Source organism: Cicer arietinum, chromosome 5 (assembly GCF_000331145.2).
Source record: "Cicer arietinum cultivar CDC Frontier isolate Library 1 chromosome 5, Cicar.CDCFrontier_v2.0, whole genome shotgun sequence".
Classification (NCBI taxonomy): domain Eukaryota; kingdom Viridiplantae; phylum Streptophyta; class Magnoliopsida; order Fabales; family Fabaceae; genus Cicer; species Cicer arietinum.
The window spans coordinates 52,455,747-52,477,241 of record NC_021164.2 but is presented as its reverse complement, the minus strand read 5'-3'; the positions used below and the strand labels follow the sequence as shown (position 1 = coordinate 52,477,241).

The 21,495-nt window shown below is 29.6% G+C and overlaps 3 protein-coding genes across 4 annotated transcripts; all 3 read right to left on the bottom strand.

Annotated features, from left to right (window-relative positions):
• Positions 1-1,116: 1,116 nt before the first annotated feature.
• LOC101498309 (probable cytokinin riboside 5'-monophosphate phosphoribohydrolase LOGL10) lies at positions 1,117-3,942 on the bottom strand. The gene is made up of 4 exons (XM_073368499.1): positions 3,500-3,942; positions 3,107-3,239; positions 2,579-2,759; positions 1,117-1,717 (listed from the first exon to the last, which is right to left on the bottom strand). Exons 1-4 carry the CDS (start codon positions 3,683-3,685, stop codon positions 1,321-1,323), a joined length of 897 nt encoding a protein of 298 aa, XP_073224600.1. The 5' UTR covers positions 3,686-3,942; the 3' UTR covers positions 1,117-1,320.
• A 944-nt stretch (positions 3,943-4,886) lies between these two features.
• On the bottom strand, positions 4,887-5,327 carry LOC101489544 (FAD synthetase 1, chloroplastic-like). Its single transcript, XM_027335318.2, has one exon. It carries the CDS (start codon positions 5,325-5,327, stop codon positions 4,887-4,889), a length of 441 nt encoding a protein of 146 aa, XP_027191119.2.
• An 8,164-nt stretch (positions 5,328-13,491) lies between these two features.
• Positions 13,492-19,939, bottom strand: LOC101497776 (uncharacterized). Of its 2 annotated transcripts, none has more exons than XM_004506607.4 (6): positions 19,791-19,939; positions 18,944-19,432; positions 16,669-16,818; positions 16,418-16,498; positions 14,912-15,345; positions 13,492-14,328 (listed from the first exon to the last, which is right to left on the bottom strand). In XM_004506607.4, exons 1-6 carry the CDS (start codon positions 19,855-19,857, stop codon positions 13,732-13,734), a joined length of 1,818 nt encoding a protein of 605 aa, XP_004506664.1. In that variant the 5' UTR covers positions 19,858-19,939; the 3' UTR covers positions 13,492-13,731. The 2 variants fall into 2 exon arrangements, with proteins under 2 accessions (XP_004506664.1, XP_027191427.1); XM_027335626.2 differs by having other exon boundaries at positions 14,912-15,117; positions 19,791-19,937.
• Positions 19,940-21,495: the final 1,556 nt, after the last annotated feature.

Sequence of the window (21,495 nt, the reverse complement as noted above, 5' to 3'; positions counted from 1 at the left end):
CGAATATTTTGGAACATAATAGTGCAGTTCAACATTTTCAAAATCAAGTACCTTTATAACCTGTACTTTGAAGGGATAGTTTTCACAAAGGTATCAGGTAACTCTTTATGTCTAAAAACATGCAATGTTTGAACATTCAACATAACTTGACAGTAAAATGTTGGAACCTGTTGATATTGTTAGGCAACAAGTCATCCAATTAAGAACTGATTGATCCTTATTTTCACTAGCAAATATCAAAAAGCTTAATTTTCTGAATCATGTAGGCTATTTGTAGACAAAGAATCATGGTTTTGAAAAAATCACGAGTCTCAAGAACTAAAGCTGCACAACCAGGATCATGAGGCTGTTGTCACTCACATATCATATATTCATCAATAACATCTTGTATGCGAAAAGATGCTTGTCTGAGCTGCTTGATCCTTGCTTCGATTCCGTCTCGCGAATTGTCTTCTTCAGCTTCTGCCATTCTATCTGCATTTTTGATGAAGTCTTCCATGCTTTCTAGTTCATCTTTCATGTCTGCAACTTCTTTCGGGACACCTCTTATCATATTGGTTGCTTCTTTTAATAGTGGAAAAACATGATCACGAGCTATTGGAAGCAACTGATTGCATGCAAAGGAAAGTGCAGTGTCACACATTTTGTTGTATCTTTGGTTTCTGCTAAATGATGGCGAGATCAATGAGGGGGGAAACTATGTCATATATGTCCTTCATATTCTCTATATAGTGTAAAGTCCATGGTGAGAGGAAGACATTAACTTTTAATTTTGCTCCAAGTCATTGTTTCTTACTTATTGAGCAACTTGAGATGTGTCATTGTAGTTGCACAAAATAAAATGACCAGGCTTGTCATGATGCATACATGCTATGCTATATTAGAGGCTGTGTTCTTTTAGCCCAAAGATGGCACAACAGATATTATTTGTCAATGTTTACCAATATGAAGAGTTATTTTTGGTTTTGTTGAGAAAACGTGACAGCTTTTTATACTTTTATTATTGAGGTTGGTGATCTGTCGTTTACACCTCTTGATTCCTTTATGAGTTTATAACAATGATATAAGTGACAAAGATAAGAGAATAAATGACACTTGTGTGTTGTGACATGAAAGTTGGAAATAACAATTTATAGACAAATCATTTCCTTTGAACACTAGGCATATTACAACTGTGACTACATAAGAATCTGAATTCTGTATGCGATTAGCACTTGCTACTGCACATGTCAAAAGTCAACCATAAGGCTTGGTGTTATTACAATAATTTAGGAGAATAATTTATTTTTCAATCTTTGTTGATAAAGAAAATAATTACTATCAAGAAGGTAAGTCAGGCGTGCTATGCAATTTAGTTACATTCTTCTGACTTGTGTCATTGGAAGAAATGCAGTAGAAATCTTCTAGGTAAGCCAAAGCTTCTGAGTTGTTGTTACAAACCTTCCATAATGATGCAACCTCTCCTTTAGAGACAGTTCCCCAATCCTCACAAACATCTAAAAAGTCTAGCAGTTTCGAATAAAATGAATCATAGTTCATCAACAGGAAGGGAACAGGAAGCTTTGATCCGATCCGTTCTAGCTGAATTAATGCCAGCATTTCAAACAACTCATCTAGCGTACCAATTCCACCGGGAAGTGCAACAACGGCAGTTTTATCGAATGGATTGTTTCTCACTACGGCATCGACCAGTCCGTGCTTCCTTGCAGAGAAAAACCTGAACTTAAAACAGTCTTAGCAGCTAATAGCAGTCAAATTTATTTTGGATCCTCCTCTATTTGAATGTAAAACAATATGATCCTGTTACGGGTGTACACAGGTCAGTTGGGTTAGGTTTGGCCAAACCTGATACTCATCCTTTGGTTTGGGTTTTTTATGACAAAACCGAATCAAACCAACCCGATGATGCATGGATTGAGTCGGGTTAGCTTTACAAGTCCTGAAGAAAAAACGTATTTTTATTCTGAATTTTTTTTAACTGAACCAAAACACATCTACTACTTTAAAACCCATAAAATTCCAAGCAAAAATCTGAAGCACAAATCATTATATATTCCTGAGCAAACATACTCAAATAGATAAAATATAAAAAATGGAAGAAAAAATTTGATATGTCATTGGGAAATTTAAACCTCTCATCTGAACCAAACACATTTGGGTTTAATCGAGCTGGATCGGTTTGGCTCACAATATGACGGATTCAGGTAAAATACGGGCTGAATCGAGTTGGGTAACAAGGTTTATCAGGTCAACCTCGACCAGTGTACACCCCTAGATCTTGTTGAAGCAAGAATTACACAATTTTTTCATACACAAGTAGCAGTAACTCGTGTTGCAAAACAGATCTAAAGAGTACTGTGTATTAATTAAATAAAGGTGAAGACATGTGGCGGAGCAAAAGAAAGTTTTCTAATTAGAAATAGACAACGGCTTCACCATGATCTTTTGCAGGGCACAAACTAGTTGTATTACCAAAACAATGTCCTTCTCTCTAATAGAACCATATCTCCTTACTTTCAAATAGGAGAAGATCCATATTCTATATAAAACAAGCTATTAAACAAGGGTGGTGGATCACCTGCAGGTAAGGTAACTTTCTGATGGTAAGTATGGATGAAAGTTGGAAGCTGTCCATTCTCCAGCTTCTCTTCCTATCTTGAATCCACCAACTGGTTTCCCTGCCAGAAGAGCACCTTGAGTAACAGCATCCATTAATCCCGGTCCAGCCCCTGACCATGTAGTGCAGTCCAAAAGATTTGCTAACTGCGAAGAAACTGTCAGAATATCTTAAAGTATCTTAGATTATCTCTTAAGATTAGATTTTATGTTACTTACTATTGTTATGATATGTTCCTGATTTTCCTATTTATTTATGATTAACAATATTTCTTATTATTTTCTCTCATCCTTTTATTTAAAATCTGATAACTTGAACAGAAACATAAGTAGAACAAAAGAAGCATATCTTCTAAAGAAGAATTTTTTCACTGTCTCAATTGTTTATGCCAGAAAAAACACTGTCAGCCAATAAAAGAATGAGAATGTATATAATCTCAGCAGCAAGTAACCAAGAAAACACAGGCAGGAAGCTATTGTAAGAATTTACTTGCCTCTTTTGCCAATTCTTGTGATTGCATATAATGTGAATGGCTCGAGCCCATCCGAGAAGAACCTAGATACACAATTCCTCTTCCTAATCGGTTTATGAGTTCATAACATTGTTTGATCTCTTCTTTAACCTGTAATAATATAAAAAAAACTAAGAACCATAGAAAGTATTTGTGTACAGATGGATGAATCATGCAAAGCAATTCGTTAGAACTGATGTTGTAAGATCAATTGACTCAGTTAACTTTGAACCCAATGCACTAAAAACACAATATAAGTAGCTAGGTATTCTTAAATCAGTCGAACAAAACAGAAACTTTGCCAACAAAGAAATGGGGTTTCCTAATTCCTATCACACATAGAAAAAGACACTATCTTTTTTTACAGTTACCTGATTTGGGCTTTTCCGATCAATATCCAACTCAATTGAATTTTGCTTGGTTACAAAAATTGGTGTGTGAGTAACGTTGTTGTGTTGTTTTGTGCAGAATAATTTGTTGAAGTTGATTCTGGTTTCATGAGTAGCTCTGAACGCAATAGCGGAACCAAACGGAACTACCAACGAGAATCCCATCATTGAGAATAGGGATTCTCAAAAGGGTCAGCGAAGATTACTTCACTGGCAACAATGCATTGTTTGTATCTTCTTCTGGGTCTGGGCCCAAACAACATTATGTATAATGGTGGGACCCATTTAAGTAGCTAAATGGAAAACATCATCGCTGATGATCTTAGGATTAACAAGCTATACCTATTGAGCTATGGAATAATATACCTTTAAATATATTTTTGACACCTTAACTTAGGAATCACAACATAATCTGCCCCGAGGTGGAGATGGACCTCGCATCAGAAGATGCATCACAAGTAATATAATTTTAATTTTTAAATTTTTTATATATATTGAATATATTTAATATTTTTTTAAATATCAAAAATTATAATCTTATTTCTATAAAAAATATTTTTTAATTTTATTATTATCTAACAATAATTATTTTATTATATTAATTATAATAGATATGATTTTTAAATTTATATATATATATATATATATATATATATATAAATGGGTGTGGGTGTGGACTGAGAAATTTAAACCCCGTGGGCAGAGATAGAGCCTAAATTTTACAACCGCTATGAAACGGAGGCGAGTGCATATTTTCTCCAATAAATCGAGTGCGAAGGTAGAGGAGGCAAAATCTGCACCCACCGCGTTGTCATCCCTAGTCTAAGCAAACATAACGGTTATTTTTGTATCTAAAAAACTCTAATTAATTTACTATATTTTAATGTCATTGTTTAACTATAACAAATGGTTTTTTTTTGTTTACATTTCAGTGTTATTGTTTAACTTTTATTTTACATGTTTACAATGGTCAGATGATGTTTTGTAAGAATATATCATTTTTGTCTCCATGATCATGGGTCACCACGTTATAAATCAAATTTACACTTCAACCTGGTTCAAAATTTGTTCTTTGACATGACATAACCATTTGACAAACTTATATTTGACCAAGTATGAACTTTCAAGACTAACTTTAATCCAATAAAATAAAATACAAGTATAGATTCAAAAATGATTGTGGAATAATAAACGGATTTTGCCAAACTTCATCACTTGGTTTGAACTTTGAAACCATAATGCATTAAGGGGGAAAAGGGTATTAATTTATACTCAATTATATCATCAGCTTTAAAACTTCAAGGACAGATAAGAATCGTCTATTATTAAGTAGACTAAGAATTTAATTAGAAACATTATCTAAACTGAATCAAGGGTTGGAATCACCAAATTCAATATGCAAGTACTGCAAATTGTGAGTACCAAAAATATCACTCGAACCTCCGAAATCGGGTTCTATATGGACAAACTTGCTGTCAATAATTACCCTACATAGCATAACATTTTCTTGACCAAGTAAAAGTGAACACTTCTCATATAAACCTTCCTTTGGTGCTAGATTCAATAAACACGATTTAGGAGCAGACACCTTGTACCGACCAAAGCTGAACCTTTCTCGGTCCGTGGCCATTAATACGAGACGGTGCTGTCTACCCAAAAGCTCTGAGACATACGTCATATCTCCTACAGCAAGGGCTTCACGGACACGCGTAGACGAGACCTGTCCCCTCTCTTTCGAGCTAGCACTGGAATTTATATTTGTAGAGAATTGGTTCTTGTCCATAACAGATTTTATTATGTAAGCTTCCATTCCATATTCTTCACATATATATATGAATGGGTTCGGGTGTGGGTGGGAAAACCCAAACCCTATTGCGGGCGGGGAAAGGGACCTAAATTTCTCACCACCTATGAAAGGGAGGCAGGTGCAGGTTTTCCCCGAATAGTCGAGTGCGGAGTTAGAGGAGACAAAATCTGTCCTCGTCACACCCCGTTGTCAAGTCTACCTTAACTTAGTTTTTATGTTCAATTTGATCTTCTAATTTTAAAATGTTTTATTTATCTTGGTCTCATAACTTATATATGTTAGTACAAGTTCGTCATTTTCTTTCAAATTGTTAGTCAAAGTCAAACTTATATGTTAAATAAATATGACATGTCACCTTAAATTTTGTGAAAATATTATTTTATTTAAAATTTAAAAATTAAAATAGTGAATCATAAAATAAAAGACAAGTATGTTGAATTAGAGAAAAGAAGGGAGGAAGATGAAAGTGTAAGCTAGTTTTGAAATATTATTTTAGTTAGGGTTTAATATGTTCTTACCACTAGTGCATCATGTTGTTGATTTTGTGTAGTTAACCTTCAATTTCTTTCTCCATCTCAAACACCATTTTAATTTCATGAATGAATTAACTAATTTTCTACATCTATGCACATTTAGAGTGGTTCAGAACTGAAGTAGCAATGTCAATCACAAGAAAGAGGTGATTTTAATTGTGATTTCCTTTTTATAATTAATTTATGTATTAAAAAATGTTTTAACTCAAGAATGATCTTGATTTGATAAATGATAAACGCATAACGTTCTTCGTTAGTAATATAACAATAAAAACTTCACGATGTGATCAGTGCTAAGTGAGTGATAAATAAATGGAGATAAGAGAAAGAGAATTCACACAACAATATATTCTGGTTCATAAAAAGTGTGTTACATTTAGTCATCACTACCGTGAGATTTTCACTATGTGCTTCAGAACCAAAAATGAATATAGCCGTTGGACACACTTCCCAAATGTTAGATATATTTTAAAGCAATTAAACATGTGTTCTTGACAATCGAAGAACGTTCTTGCTTTTGAGTCTAATGAGAAACGTGAATGATTGAGTGAATGAGTTGTCAAATGAAAGTTTAGTAGTGTTTCAGATCAGATTTATGCAGAACTTTCTGCAAAATAATGTAAGTACAATGTACTTGCATCCTTATCAATTTGGAGATCAATCTTGAGACTGTTTTCCTCCTTTGGGCATTCAGCTCGAGTTCTGAGCTTCACCATTGATTTGAGCAGTCTTGATACTCTTAAATTGTGATTTGGAATGTGGAAAATGATATGTTTTAATTCCCCCTTTAAAAGAGAATAACTAGAATGTTCTTTTTGTAAAACTAGAACATTCTTCGTTTTTGTTTTGTAAGAGTTGCTGGATTTTGAACTTCTGACAGCTATTGCATGCCAAACTTTTTTGTTATGTATGTGTGTTAGTGATGCAATAACTTTATCATTTATGTCCAGGTTGTACTTGCTTACTTTAACCATCAACTTTGAAGATTAGTCTTGTTTTTTATTCTAGATGCATTGCTTTGCTTTTGTTGATCATTTTCTCTTTGAATCGGTCCAAAATAATCTTGAGTATATAATTATGTTCCTTTGTAATGAATACTGGTGATTTGCAATATGTAGATTGATGTATTTTCCTAGCCTAGATCGATCTTGAATTAAAGAACACTTTGTTCTCTATAAACCATAATGTTCTTAGATTAATGCTGTCAAAATCAGAACATTCTTCAATTTTCTGTTTGATAACCATAACTTTTGCCCTTGATCTTTGGAGTGATCTTTTTACCGATATGATCCTTGTATGTTTCTGGTGGAATTCTGGAAACATATTGTAAATACCAGGACCATTCTTTTCTTTAAAAGAAACACGAACATTCTTATTATCTTAGAACTATGGAGAACGTTCTCCGTGTTTTAGAATTCTGTCAAAAAAATTCTTTGTTTTTTCTAGAATGATTTTGTCATCAATTTTTATGCACTTTTGATGAAATGAATGACTTCTTACTTGTTCACTTATGCAATTCATCTTCCTTAAATAAAATTCAAGTGGAATCATTAGTAGATCACCATTCATAAAACTTAATCATTTATTTCATAAGGTTTGTTTCATTAAAACATACGTAAAAAATGTTGTCAACAAGAACAACATCCATTTCTCTTAGATAATGAGATTGTCATTTGTAGTTTATTTTGCTTGTTTCTTAGATTGTATTTGAATGTGTATAAACCAAAACTCATTTTGCTAAAGATGTATTTATGTTTGGAATTTTTATACATTGTTATGGGTTCAAAGACAAAGCATGAATTTATTGATGAGAAATAGTTGTTGGATTGTTGTAGTGTTATAGGATTATTTTTCTGCAATGAAAGACTATCCATCTTGAACGATGGTTCTCCAACTTTCTTAGATGTGAGGAAGACTCATGTGTGATTATCCCAACTTTTTATTTATTTAGAAACATGAACAAAATTTGCGAAGAATGAGTTTGACGTAAACCCTAAATACACGTCAAATGCCACATTATCAATACATAATGCCGTTTGGATCTATTTAATTGAAAGAACTAATTTGTGTTAAGTTACATAAATTAAGAGACCAAAATAATTTATTTTAGAGAAGAACCAAACTTAACATAAATACTAAGTTAAGGGACAAAAAGGTATTTAAATCAACATTATAAAAAGTCAAATTTACTCTGCATTCTATAATTATGTTTTTGGTTTATGAAAGAAAGATGAAAGGAAAGAAGTGAAGATAAGAGAAAATGAGTAGAAAGTATGATGATTGTTTAATTGTTTGGTATAAGAGAAAACAAAAGCAAATGATAAAATAAAAGAAAAGAAAGAAGTATCTGGGAAATGACATGAATACCTCTAAAGAGAATAATTTAAAATGATAAATATATATTACCAAAAGAGGATATTTTTATCCATTTTTTATTTTTTATTTGTAGTGTAGTTTCTTTCCAAGAGTAAAGTTTTATTGTGGAAACTATTATTTTCTTTCATAATTAACAACAATTGAAAAGAGGTCAATGATCTTGAAATATGTACCTTTTATTACTACTTTTTCTCTTCACTTTCAAATATAGTGTAAGAGTTGGAGTTCTCATCAGATCTTTTAATACACGTGACGTGACTTGATCTTATTTAATATACTTTTCGACGCTATTTTTAATTTTTAAATAATTTAATTGATACACCATATATCTACGCTTCTTAAAATAAAGTTATATATCTATGCATTAAAAATTGTTAATAAATAAATTAAATTTTAATTAAATGACGACAAAACAAATTTTTTATCCAATTTTTTTGTCTATAAAAAAATAATAAATATCACTATAAACTTATGCACAAATATAAAGTTTATGATTATTATTTTGAGATTGAACTTGCACATAATGTGAAGGGCTCGAGCCCATCCGAGAAGAACCTAGATACACAATTCCTCTTCCTAATCGGTTTATGAGTTCATAACATTGTTTGATCTCTTCTTTAACCTGTAATAATATTAAAAAAAAAAAAACTAAAAACTACAGAAAGTATTTGTGTACAGATGGATGCAATCATGCAAAGCAATTCGTTAGAACTGATGTGGTAAGATCAATTGACTCAGTTAACTTTGAACCCAATGCACTAAAAACACAATATAAGTAGCTAGGTATTCTTAAATCAGTCGAACAAAACAGAAACTTTGCCAACAAAGAAATGGGGTTTCCGAATTCCTATCACACATAGAAAAAGACACTATCTTTTGTTACAGTTACCTGATTTGGGCTTTTCCGATCAATTTCCAACTTAATTGAATTCTGCTTGGTTACAAAAATTGGTGTGTGAGTAGCGTTGTTGTGGTGTGTTGTGCAGAATAATTTGTTGAAGTTGATTCTGGTTTCATGAGTAGCTCTGAACGCAATAACGGAACCAAACGGAACTACCAACGAGAATCCCATCATTGAGATTAGGGATTCTCAAAAGGGTCAGCGAAGATTACTTCACTGGCAACAATGCATTGTTTGTATCTTCTTCTGGTTCTGGCAGCACAAACAACATAGTGTAATGGTGGGACCCATTTAGATACCTAAATGGAAGATATCATTGTGGATGCTCATATTATGATTAACAAGCTATACCTATTGAGCTATGGAATAATATGCCTATAAATATATTTTTGACACTTTAACTTAATTTTTATGTTCAATTTGATCTTTTAATTTTAAAATATGTTATTTATTTTGATTTCATAACTTATATATCTTGGTACAAGTTCGTCATTTTTTTTAATTGTTAGTCAAAGTCAAATTTATATGTTAAATGAATATGACATATCACTTTAATTTTTGTGAAAATATTATTTTATTTAAAAATTCAAAATTAAAATAGTGAAACATAAAATAAAAGACAAGTTTGTTGAATTAGAGAAAACGAGGGAGGAGGAAAGTTTAAGCTAGTTTTGAAATATTATTTTAGTTAGGATTTAATATGTTCTTATCACTAGGGCATTATGCTGTTCATTTTGTGTAGTTAACCTTCAATTTCTTTCTCCATCTCAAACACCATTTTAATTTCACGAATGAATTAACTAATTTTCTACATCTAAGTACATTAGGAGTGGTCCAGAACTGAAGTAGTAATGTCAGTCACAAGAAAAAGGAGGTTTGAATTGTAATTCTTTTTCTATAATTAATTTATGTATTAAAATATATTTTAATTCAAAAATGATCTTGATTTGATAAATGATAAATGCAGAATGTTCTTCGTTAGTAATATAACAATAAAAACTTCATGATGTGATTAGTGCTAAGTGAGTGATAAATAAATAAAGATAAGAGAAAGATAATTCACACAACAATATATCCTGGTTCACCAAAAGTGAGTTATATCTAGCCCTCACAATCATGAAATTTTCACTATTGCTTCAGAACCAAGAATATTTTCCTTCACACATTTTCTCTTGATCACACCTTGATCAATTACAATCTTCACCTTTTAACCTAGAAATGATCTTTACAATCACCTTTCAAACTTGAAAAGATTTTTACAAACACGTTTAAGATAGACTTGAGTTACAAATGATGTGTATAATAAAAGTGTAACTTCTCAATACTTGTTTGAGATAAATGGAAGAAAAACTCAATAAATAATGATCTAAATATATAGTGAAGAGAGCTGGAGTTTGCTTGAAGAGTTTTTGACTTGTTCCTACTTGAACAAGTGTTGGTAGATTTGTAGATTGAACTCTTGCCTTCATCTTCCAATTGATTTTCAATTTATAGATGATAAAATGCTTTGAATATTCAATTTAAAATGAATATAGTCGTTTGACACACTTCTCATATGTTAGATATATTTTAAAGCCATTAAACATGTGTTTAAATTTATTGTCCAGAACGTTCTTGACAATAGAAGAACGTTTTTTTTTTTCTTTTGGATCTGATGAGAAACGTGAATAATTGAGTAAATGGGCTATTAAATGACAGTTTAGTACTGTTTCAGATCAGATTTATGCATAACGTTTTGCAGAATAATGTAAGTACAATGTACTTGCATCCTTATCAATTTGAAGATCAATCTTGATATTGTTTTCCTCTTCTGGGCATTCATCTCGAGTTATGGGCTTCACCATTGATTTGAGTAGTCTTGATATTCTTAAATTGTGGTTTGGAATGTGGAAAATGATATGTTTAATTCTCCCTTTAAAAGAGAATAACTAGAATGTTTCGTTTCTGTTTTGAATGAGTTGCTGGATTTTGAACTTCTGACAGCTGTTGCGTGCCAAACTTTTCTGTTATATACGTGTGTCAATGATGCAATGACTTTATCATTTCTGTCCAGGTTGTACTTGCTTACTTTAGCCATCAACTTTGAAGATTAGTCTTGTTTTTTATTCTTGATGCATTGATTTGCTTTTGTTGATCCTTTTCTCTTTGAATATGTCCAAAATAATCTTGAATATATAATTATGTTCCTTTGTAATGAATACTAATGGTTTACAATGTAGATTGATGTATTTTCGTAGCCCAAATCGATCTTGAATTAAAGAAGACTTTGTTCTCTGTAAACTAGAATGTTCTTGGATTAATGCTTTCAAAACAAGAACATTTTTCGGTTTTCTGTTTAATAACCATAACTTTTGCCTTTGATCTTTGGAGTGATCCGTTTACTAATATGACCCTTATATGTTTCTGGTGGAATTCTGGAAACATATTGTAAATACCAGGACCATTCTTTTCTTTAAAAGAAACACAAACATTCTTGTTATCTTGAAACTATGGAGAACGTTCTCTGTCTTTCAGAATGTTGTAAAAAACGTTCTTTGTTTTTTTCAGAATGATTTTGTCATCAATTTTTATGCACTTTGATGAAGTGAATGACTTCCTGCTTGTTCGCGTATGCAATTCATTTTCCTTAAATAAAACTCAAGTGTAATCATTAGTAGACCACCATTCATAAAACTTAATCATTTATTTCATAAGATTTGTTTTCATTAAAATATACATAAAAATATTTTTACCTCAACAAGAACAACATCCATTTCTCTTAGATAATGAGCTTGTCATTTGTCGTTTACTTTGCTTGTTTCTTAGATTGCATTTGAACGTGCATAAACCAAAACTAATTTTGCTAAAGATGTATTTGATGTTTGGAATTTTTATACATTCTTATGGGTTCAAAGGTAGAGCATGAATTTATTGATGAGAAATAGTTGTTGGATTGTTGTAGTGTTATAGGACTATTTTTCTTAGACGTGAGGAAGACTCATGTGTGATTATTCCAATTTTGTGTGTGTGTGTGTGTGTGTGTGTAGAAATATGAACAAAAGCCACATTAAATTTCTTAGACGTCAAAAGCCACATTATCAATACTTAGTATCGATTAGATTTATTTAACTGAAAGAACTAATTTGTGTTAAGTTACATAAATTAAGATACCAAAATGACTTATTTTAGAAAAGAACCAAACTTAACATAAATACTAAGTTAGGGGGCATAAAAGGTATTTAATTCACCAATATAAAAAGTCAAATTTACTCGACATTTATATAATTATGTGTTTGGTTTATGAAAGAAAGATGAAAGGAAAGAAGCGAGGAGAAGAAAAAATAAGTAGAAACTACGATGATTGTTTAATTGTTTGGTATAAGAATAAATAAAAGAAAATGATAAAAGGAAAGGAAAGAAAGAAGTATTTGTGAAATGACATGAATACCTCTAAAGAGAATAATTTAAAATGATAAATATTACCAATAGAGGATATTTTTATCAATTTTTATATTTTATATTTTTTATTTTTAGTGTAGTTTCTTTCCAAGAGTAAAGTTTTATTGTGGAAACTATTATTTTTCTTTCACGATTAACAACAATTCAAAAGAGGAAAATGATCTTGAAATATGTACCTTTTATTACTATCTTTTCTGTTCACTTTCAAATATACTATAAGAGTTGGAGTTCTCATGAGATCTTTAGTAATTATGAACTTTTGATTAAATTTAAATGGGATATTGAGATTTAATGTCAAAATAAAGTTTGACACCTGACGTGACTTAATCTAATTTAATATACTTTTTGGTGATATTTTTAATTTTTTAAAATTTTTATTGATACATCATATATCTATGCTTCTTAAAATAAAGTTATATATTTATGCATTAAAAATTATTAATAAAAAAATTAAATTTTAATTGAATGATGACAAATTGAACTTTTTATCCATTTTTTTTGTCTGTAAAAAAATAATAAATATCACCGTAAACTCACATAAAAATGTAAAAGTTTCTAATAATTCATGGATTAATGAATTACTTTTATCCATCCATTATGATTATTATTTTAAGCTAGAACTTAAAACTCATACATCCATAATTATAGTCCAGCTTATATTTCATCAAATTTATCTATTTTACCACCCTTAGTCAAGTCTAATGTTAACAGACATGCATGTCTATTTATGACAATAGTTAATATCCAATGGCTGATAAAGGTAATTTTGTAAAATTATTACACATAAAAATCAAGAGATTTTCAACCACAGGATAACCATTTGTATTGGCATTGAGGACCCACATATTTTCTTTGATGAATTATCTTTTATTTTTGTAAAAAGAATAGAAATTTAAGATTTCTTCTTAATAGCTGAAAAATTACTGAAACTTTTTATTCATTTTCAAATTTTGTACATCTTCTCTTAATTGAGGCAAATTGTTGTACATGGAAACCTAATCAAGTCAGGTATAAATTACATTAAAACTATTGTTTCAACCAAAAATGATATGCAAAATCATCACAGTAGAAATAATTGCCTTAACACTCACTAGCACCACTATAAGGCTTTTGTTTTTTGACACATTTCTTGTTTTTCATGTGTCGACAAAAAGCCTTACTAATATATGCGTGAGAATCGAGATCCATATGTTGATATGATCATTTCTATGAACAAAGGAAGTTGAAGCTTTGCAAATAGAGCAATAGGGACACAAGCCAAAACAGCAATAGGAATTGGAGCCCATTTAAGTCTCTCCTGTAGCAACATAGACAGTGCTGCACCAAATGCTACCATTGTACTCACTACACCAAAGAACAAACAAGCCAAACCTATTATTAATCTCTTTGGTAATGCCATGACAAAATCTTCTTCGGCGAAGCGCGCATTTAGTATCGCTAAAAACATCAGAAGTGAAGCCATTGATGAAAACAAGGCTAGTGCATCTGACACAGCAAATATCATGAAGGTGTTATCTGACAAGAATATTGGAATTCCTCTGTCCTGATTGTTACCTCCAGGTACAGTTATTGCAGCTGCAAAGGCGATAGTGGCGATAAGAGTTGCCACTAACATACAAGAGTTTGATGTATCCTTCATCCAATTCTTCCCTTCTTCAAGCAATGGCTTGTGCTCTTCCTTGAACACTTGCCAAGCTGTTTTACCATCTTGGTTTTTAACTTCTTTATAGAGAGGATGATTCAATTTCTCTACTTCCTGTTGGTGATGTAGCCATGTTATCAATAACTTTATGGAATTATTATAAAAAAATAAAAAATAACTTCTTGAAGTTGAACTTAAAAATCACTCCCTTTGTCCTATATTAGGTGTCACTTTAAGTTATTTCACTCATATTAAAATAAACAGTAAATAAATGAAAGAATGTAACAATTTTACAATTTCTTTTTTAATCGGTGCGAGTTAGTCATTGTCATAAATACATGATGAAATACAATGAACTTGAGACTGATGCAAATAGTATTAATTTACGTAGAACTAGGATAAAATAATAAATTTAATTGTCATTCATTGTTATTAGAAAGTTTTACGTCAACTATATGTGCGTCTTTAAAATTAGTTATGATAAAAGTAAAATGTTCTTAATGATATAGTTATGGTTGATTGAATGTAAACACTCTTTACATCTTGACGTTGTATATGAATTAAATCCTAAAATAATTAATGCTACATTAAAAACATAAAGTAACATTTATTTTGAAATTTTTTTTTCTTTTGTTAATATGACACTCAATTTGAGCCGGAGAGAATACTAGGAATGAGCTTATGAGATTAAACAAACCTTAAACCACAGTAACTCTCTTTGCAATTGAAATGATGCACCTGAAATTGACTCTACTTGAGAAACAAACCTTGCTGCTAGATGTGATGTAGTGTTCTGTGGTTGATTGAAAGCCATTACTAAAAGCTTGCAAATTATTGGCATCTTGCATAGAAGACTAAAAACTTTTTCTTGCCTATTCTTGATGGCAGTTTGAACCACATACCCTTCATTTGGCATGTAAGCCCAAATCAATTCAGGAAAATACTGAAAACAATTCCTTAAAATTTCAACTATACCAGATGATGTTGCAAGGAAAATAGCGTTTGGATTCACAAAAGATTTCCAGAATTGATTGTCATTCATGTTTGAAGCTTGTGAGAAAACTAAGTTAACCAATCTCACAGCATATACATGTCTCAATTTTGTATCTCTAACTAGCTTTATGCTAGGAACTGCAAATGAAATTGTCTACTTTAAAAATTTAAAATAAAAAAATAACATAAGTTAAGAGAATGATATATGCAACATCTGCATTTCACATTGATGATATGTTTTGTAAAAGCCATCCCTTACTATTACTGGGTTCGATTCCCACGGAATGAATGGACGATGGTACTTATCCTCTAAGTAGGGCTGTGCAAAAAATCCAGTTATAAGACCCAAATTCAAAACCGAATCCAAATCTATTTTAAATATCCGGTTAAAATTATATGGTTATAATCTGGTTGGATAACCACTTATGTTTTATATTTGGATTTAGTTTTTATCAACTACCAATATTTTGTTAATTTTGAGATTTTATTTCTTGAAAAAATTTTGAAATTTATTTTTTTCGAAAATATATCGGAAAAAAAATAAAAAAAGTTTTTTTCTCAGAAAAATTTTAAATTGAATTTTTTCTCAAAAAATTTATCGAAATAATCGATTTTTTTAAATAACTGATTTTTAAACTATAAATACATGATTTTTTAGAAAATAAATAATAAAAAATAATCAAACTTTAACCGATTTAAAAAAAAAAAATTTAAAATTAAAATTTTCAAAACCGGTTGCTTAATTATAAACCGGTTATTTAACCATAACTAATTTTACAATTGGTTTTATAACTACTTTTAAACCAAATAATGGATTTGGTTATAAATCTAAATCCATATATTGGTTTTAAAATGGATATGGTTTGGTTTTTTTTAAAAACCAACCATGCACAACCCTACCTCTAAGTACCGGGTTCGATTCCCACGAAAGACAAAAATTTACTATTTCCAATGGGTGAAATGAGGGGACGAGAAGGTCGTGATTAACAATGTCGGTAACGGTAAGGGACGAGCTGTTACATGTTTGGTGTCTGACACTGACACGAGACATGTGGTTACGTTCAATCTCTTCTAATTTTTCAAATTATTACCAATGTCTACATGTCAATGTCAGTATTGTGTCCAGTGTCTACGTTTGTACAATGTTTCGTAGAGAATGATACATTTAGAGAATCTCGGGGAATTTTGCTTCTCTACAAGGATAATATACCAAGATTTTGAAGTGCATTCCATATTGTATTTCCAATGATAGACTGATTGGGTGGTAAATATTCATGTTCTACAGGAATACCTGGCATAGTTTAAGAAGTTAAACTTCAGTAAGGCATAAGAGTATTACAATCAAGCATTGCACCACAAAAGAACGATAAAATAAGTATTTACGTATCAGTGTCGTGTCTGATTGTGTCAATGTTTCATAGATTGTACCACAAAAGAATTATGCTTAAAGAAAGTACTTACAGTGGTAAATGAAACTTTTCCAAACCGCAAAATTGTGTCCACTTTGAAAGTGTGATGGCAATTTTGACAAAACATTAAGTATAATGCTTCCATTTAAATCAGAAATAGTGGCCAAATTAGGGTAGTGTTGCACAAGATACATTGTGATATCTGCACATGAAAGATTCAAAAAGGATATAAACATATGAGTAATATTGTTTTATATGCTTAGTTATTGATACTTTGGTAACCTTGTAGTACATTATTACTTTGACTTTCTAGTGCAACTAGATATATAAAATTGAAGTGGTAAAAGCTTTAAACGCAAATAATAACTTTATAATTTAGTGAAATCTATTATATATATTTAAAACAGACTCCTGATGTCACCTCATCATATTTCATTAAAAATTTCTTTAATACCTCTAAAATCTATTTGATAATATTATTTTATAATAAATTTACAAATTATAAAATTATAAAATTATTTTACAATTATTTATAATTTATAAATTATTTTACAATTTGATAATAATTTAAAATTTATATTATTATCAAATTATTTTATAATTTATTTAATAATAAATTTATAAATTATTTTATAATATTATTTTATAATATTATTACTAATTTACCAATGGTAATAATTTATATTATTAGTCATTAAATTCAATTAAAAAAAAACCACCTAATCACTCGTAAATATCGTCATAAATACTCTTTATCTAATCCTTCTTTCATGAACAATTATATTATTCCACTTATGGTGAGTAATGATTTTATACGTTAAAAATTCAATTACTCATTAATGTCAATACATTTATAATTACTTTCAATTTATGTCAATCCAATTCTTTAGTAACATTTTATAAAATAAAAATATATATATTCTATTTGACAGAAAATACAAAAATTTATTAAAAATAATCATAAAAAACGAATATATGAAAAATTATATATATTAAAATTATAATATATATGAATATATTAAAAAATATAATGAACAAAAATTTACTATATATCTATTCTGAAAAAATATGTTAACACTAAACTTTCATCAATTAAATTATATATTTATAATTGAATGCTATTTTTTATTTTAATTTTCCTTATTATAATGATAATTTGAATGTTAAAAAATAAATGAAAAATTAAGTATTGCATAAAATTAAATTATTTTTTAATAGAATTTATTTTTGGTACATATCAACATAACTATAATTCAATTGCACAAACAATTAGTTAAAATTTTTAAATAACTAAAATTAATTTAAAGTATATGTAAATCTTTAATAAAATAAATTTCAAACTCTTGATGAAAATCATACTAATAAAACAAATAAATTTAGACTACGCTACAATATAATTTAACATTAATATTTTTTTTAAATAAAAAATATTAAATAGTCAATCATATTTTTAAATTTTTACATCTTATTTTTGAATTTGTATTATACATTTTATTTTATCAAATAAATACAAGTACCATTATATGTTGAAAAATAAATTGACAATCAAAGTACAATTAGTCAAACAATTATCCTATATAATAAGTTATCATACGAATTTTAAAATATTTTAAAAATTAAATTAGATGATTGTGATAAATATGATTTTCCCTCATTTTAATTTTCCTAATCATATTCAATTATTACAAATCAATAAAGTAATATTATAAGATAACTATATTTTGTAACACATGAAATATTACATATAAAACTTATAAAATTAATTAATTAATATCCGCGCAACGCACGTGCCATAATCTAGTTCTACTTATATTGAAAAATCTTTAGCAAGAGAGCTATGAAGGAAAATCTTTAGCAAGAGAGCTAAGAAGACACTAACATTATAAACTTAACTCATTCGATCTATTTCATGAATCACGACTAGAATGACTTACAACATTTACGTTCCAATTACTTTGTGAAAACATTTTCTATTTTCTTTTTCTAAAATGTGTTAATTTTAAATGCTAACATATTTTCATTTTTTAAAATTTGTGTTAATTTTACATGCTAACAAAGAGATAAGAAAGTAACTTTGAAGTTAACAGTTGTCTACATTATTAGCAAGAGAGCTAAAAAGTGAAAATGTCAAAAAAAAAAATGTTTTCATTATTTTTGGCAAAAGCATGACGTGTATCTAACCACTTCCTCTTATCTCCATCACTATGGTTCACTTCAAAAGTCTCTCACATCTTATTAGAAAAATCAACATATTTTAAAAAATAAAAACAAAAACTATTTCACAAAGTTAACAGACCCTTACATATTCAGCAAAGAATATTGATTACCATGAAATCCGGCAGCGGTAAGCAAAGTAACAAGTTGACTAGCAGAGGGACCAGAGAATGGACAGCCAGGTCTGTCATCTGTAGTATTCAAAACAAGATACCAAACCATCTCTTTACATCTATTATAAGTGACACTATGGAGGAGTGGTGTGAATCCTTTAGAATCAGCAATTTGTGTAAGTGAAGGATTTTTAGCAATCAATGCCTTGGCTGCATTTATGCTTTCGCCCATTGCAACATAGTGAAGGCAAGTCCAACCCACAAAATCCAATTCTTCCAGCACATTTGCAGGCATGTGCTGCAACAATTTCTCAATGAGGTGCCACTGAGCTGATACAGCTGCAACATGAAGTGCAGTCCTGCCAAGTATTGAAATCTTTGTTGTCAATGCGGTTGGATCGTTGTCGATGAAAGCCTTTGTAGATTCCCAATCGCCTTTTAGTATTGATAAGTGAAGAGGTTGGTAGTACCTGTGGTTGAACTCTCTAGCTTTTGGAAATAATAGTAACAACATGAGTTTGTATGGAAGGAAGAAAATATAAATGACCAATATTCAAATCCTGAAAACTAACATAATGAGGAGTACTAATCCATTTACCTATTAAAAAAATTTTGTGATGATCTCTAGCAAAGTTACTACTAAAAGTATTAAGCTTTTCAACTAAGAAAGTTAGACTTCAAATTCTCACTAAAGTTTCATGAAAAAAAATTCTACGGTCATTTTATTTTGCAGTCTTTTGCCTACAAACACAATCCAAAAAGTTGTTTTGTTTTTGCTAACCCATTTTTTTGTCTTAATAAAAATAAGAAAGAAGGATCATAGTCCAATATATGGTGAAACACATACTGAACTCAATGACAGAATCGTCGATGTGATCAGAAGACATCAGTGGACTTGACTCTGCAGATGCCATTTCTATTACAAAACTTTGTCTTGGTTTTGGAAGCTGAAAACTGATTCAAATGAATAATCAGAAGCTGTAGAAGCTCTTCCTGATATAAGAGTTGGAATATTAATATCATATATGTTTTTCTTTCAGACAAAGCAAAGTTGAAGAATTTGATACTCTTCTATTGTTGCATACAATTGCCATAGTTTGCAAATTCTATCCTTTACGGGAAAGAAAATAAGAAGAAACTGAAGAGAACAAGTTATACTTGAAGTGGAAAATCAAAATGTATAATTGCATCTTCTTTTTGTTCCTCTTTTTCACATTTGTGTGTTATTAATTTAGCTGTTATAAATTAAACTAGACTAGATTTCAAACCGCGAAAAGTGGTCTTGATATTTATTTTTAAAAATTAGTAAGCTTTAGAAATATAAGATATATATAATTTATAAGTCTCTTTTAAAATTAATCATTTATAAGTCTTATTTTTCATTTTGTTTTGTGAACTAACACTCTTATTAAATGAATTTTATATCTTAGTAGTATAAATGCAATAGCTTAGATATCAAATCAAACACAATAGTTGTATTTATAGCTTTATTTTACACAGTTTTATTTGTAAATATCATCTCAAAATAATAATAATTAATTAGATGTATGAATTATAGAGAAGGAAATTGACAGTAAAGTGTTAGTCACGTCACAAAAAAATAACTTGAAAAAATATTAAAAGTGACATTAGCATATATAAAATTCACAAGGCAACTAAGTAAATTAAAAAATAGTTGAATGATTTGAATTGATAGTAATACATAAGTGCAGCTTAAAAAAGACATTAATTAAATTCGATTATGAAAATATGTGCATTTAGAATAGAATAATTTTGGAATCAGGTAGAAACTTTGTTTTTATTGTATTAGTGTGAAAAGCAACATCAGTCTTCAAGATAAGTGATTCCTCCGTCTCATTCTAAATATCTCATTTGAGGTGTGCACAATTTTTTAGAAAATGACTAGTTGATTTGATTTCAATGATAAAATATTTCATTTACTCAAATGTTTTTATTAATTGTAGTTAACGTAAAAATTTAATGAGTTGAAATAAAATAAATAAACGTATTAGTGGAAATAAGTATTAGTGGCAAATGAGACATTTAAAATGAGATGAAGGAAATAATAGTTTCCTTGTAAACTTGACTTGTCAAAATGGAATAATAATTTTTAAATTTGTGAAAAATCTAAAACATTTGGTTAAAACCTAATTTGTAGCCTCCACCTGATCATCTCCAACTCACATGTCTTTTGTGTTGAGTTATATAAACCAAAAGCAACAAATATAATGTCACTCGTGATACAATTATAACGCAGAATGAAATGTGGAAATTTGATTTGGAGAACGTAAGGATTAGAGGTTTCAAATTATCATGTAGACAAATGTGTTGTTATTATTGTTCCTTAATTACTGTGGGAACTTTAATTTTCCAAGAATTGTATAAATTTTAACCATTGTCCAGTTAACTTATTGCGCTAAAAAAAATATGCATTGTAGCAATGGATCTACTTTGAATGATGGAAAATAGAAACTATCAAAACCTTATGAAGAATAGAAAGAAAATTGTGTATGGTATGAAGAATAGAAAGAAAAGTGATTTTAGTTATGGCA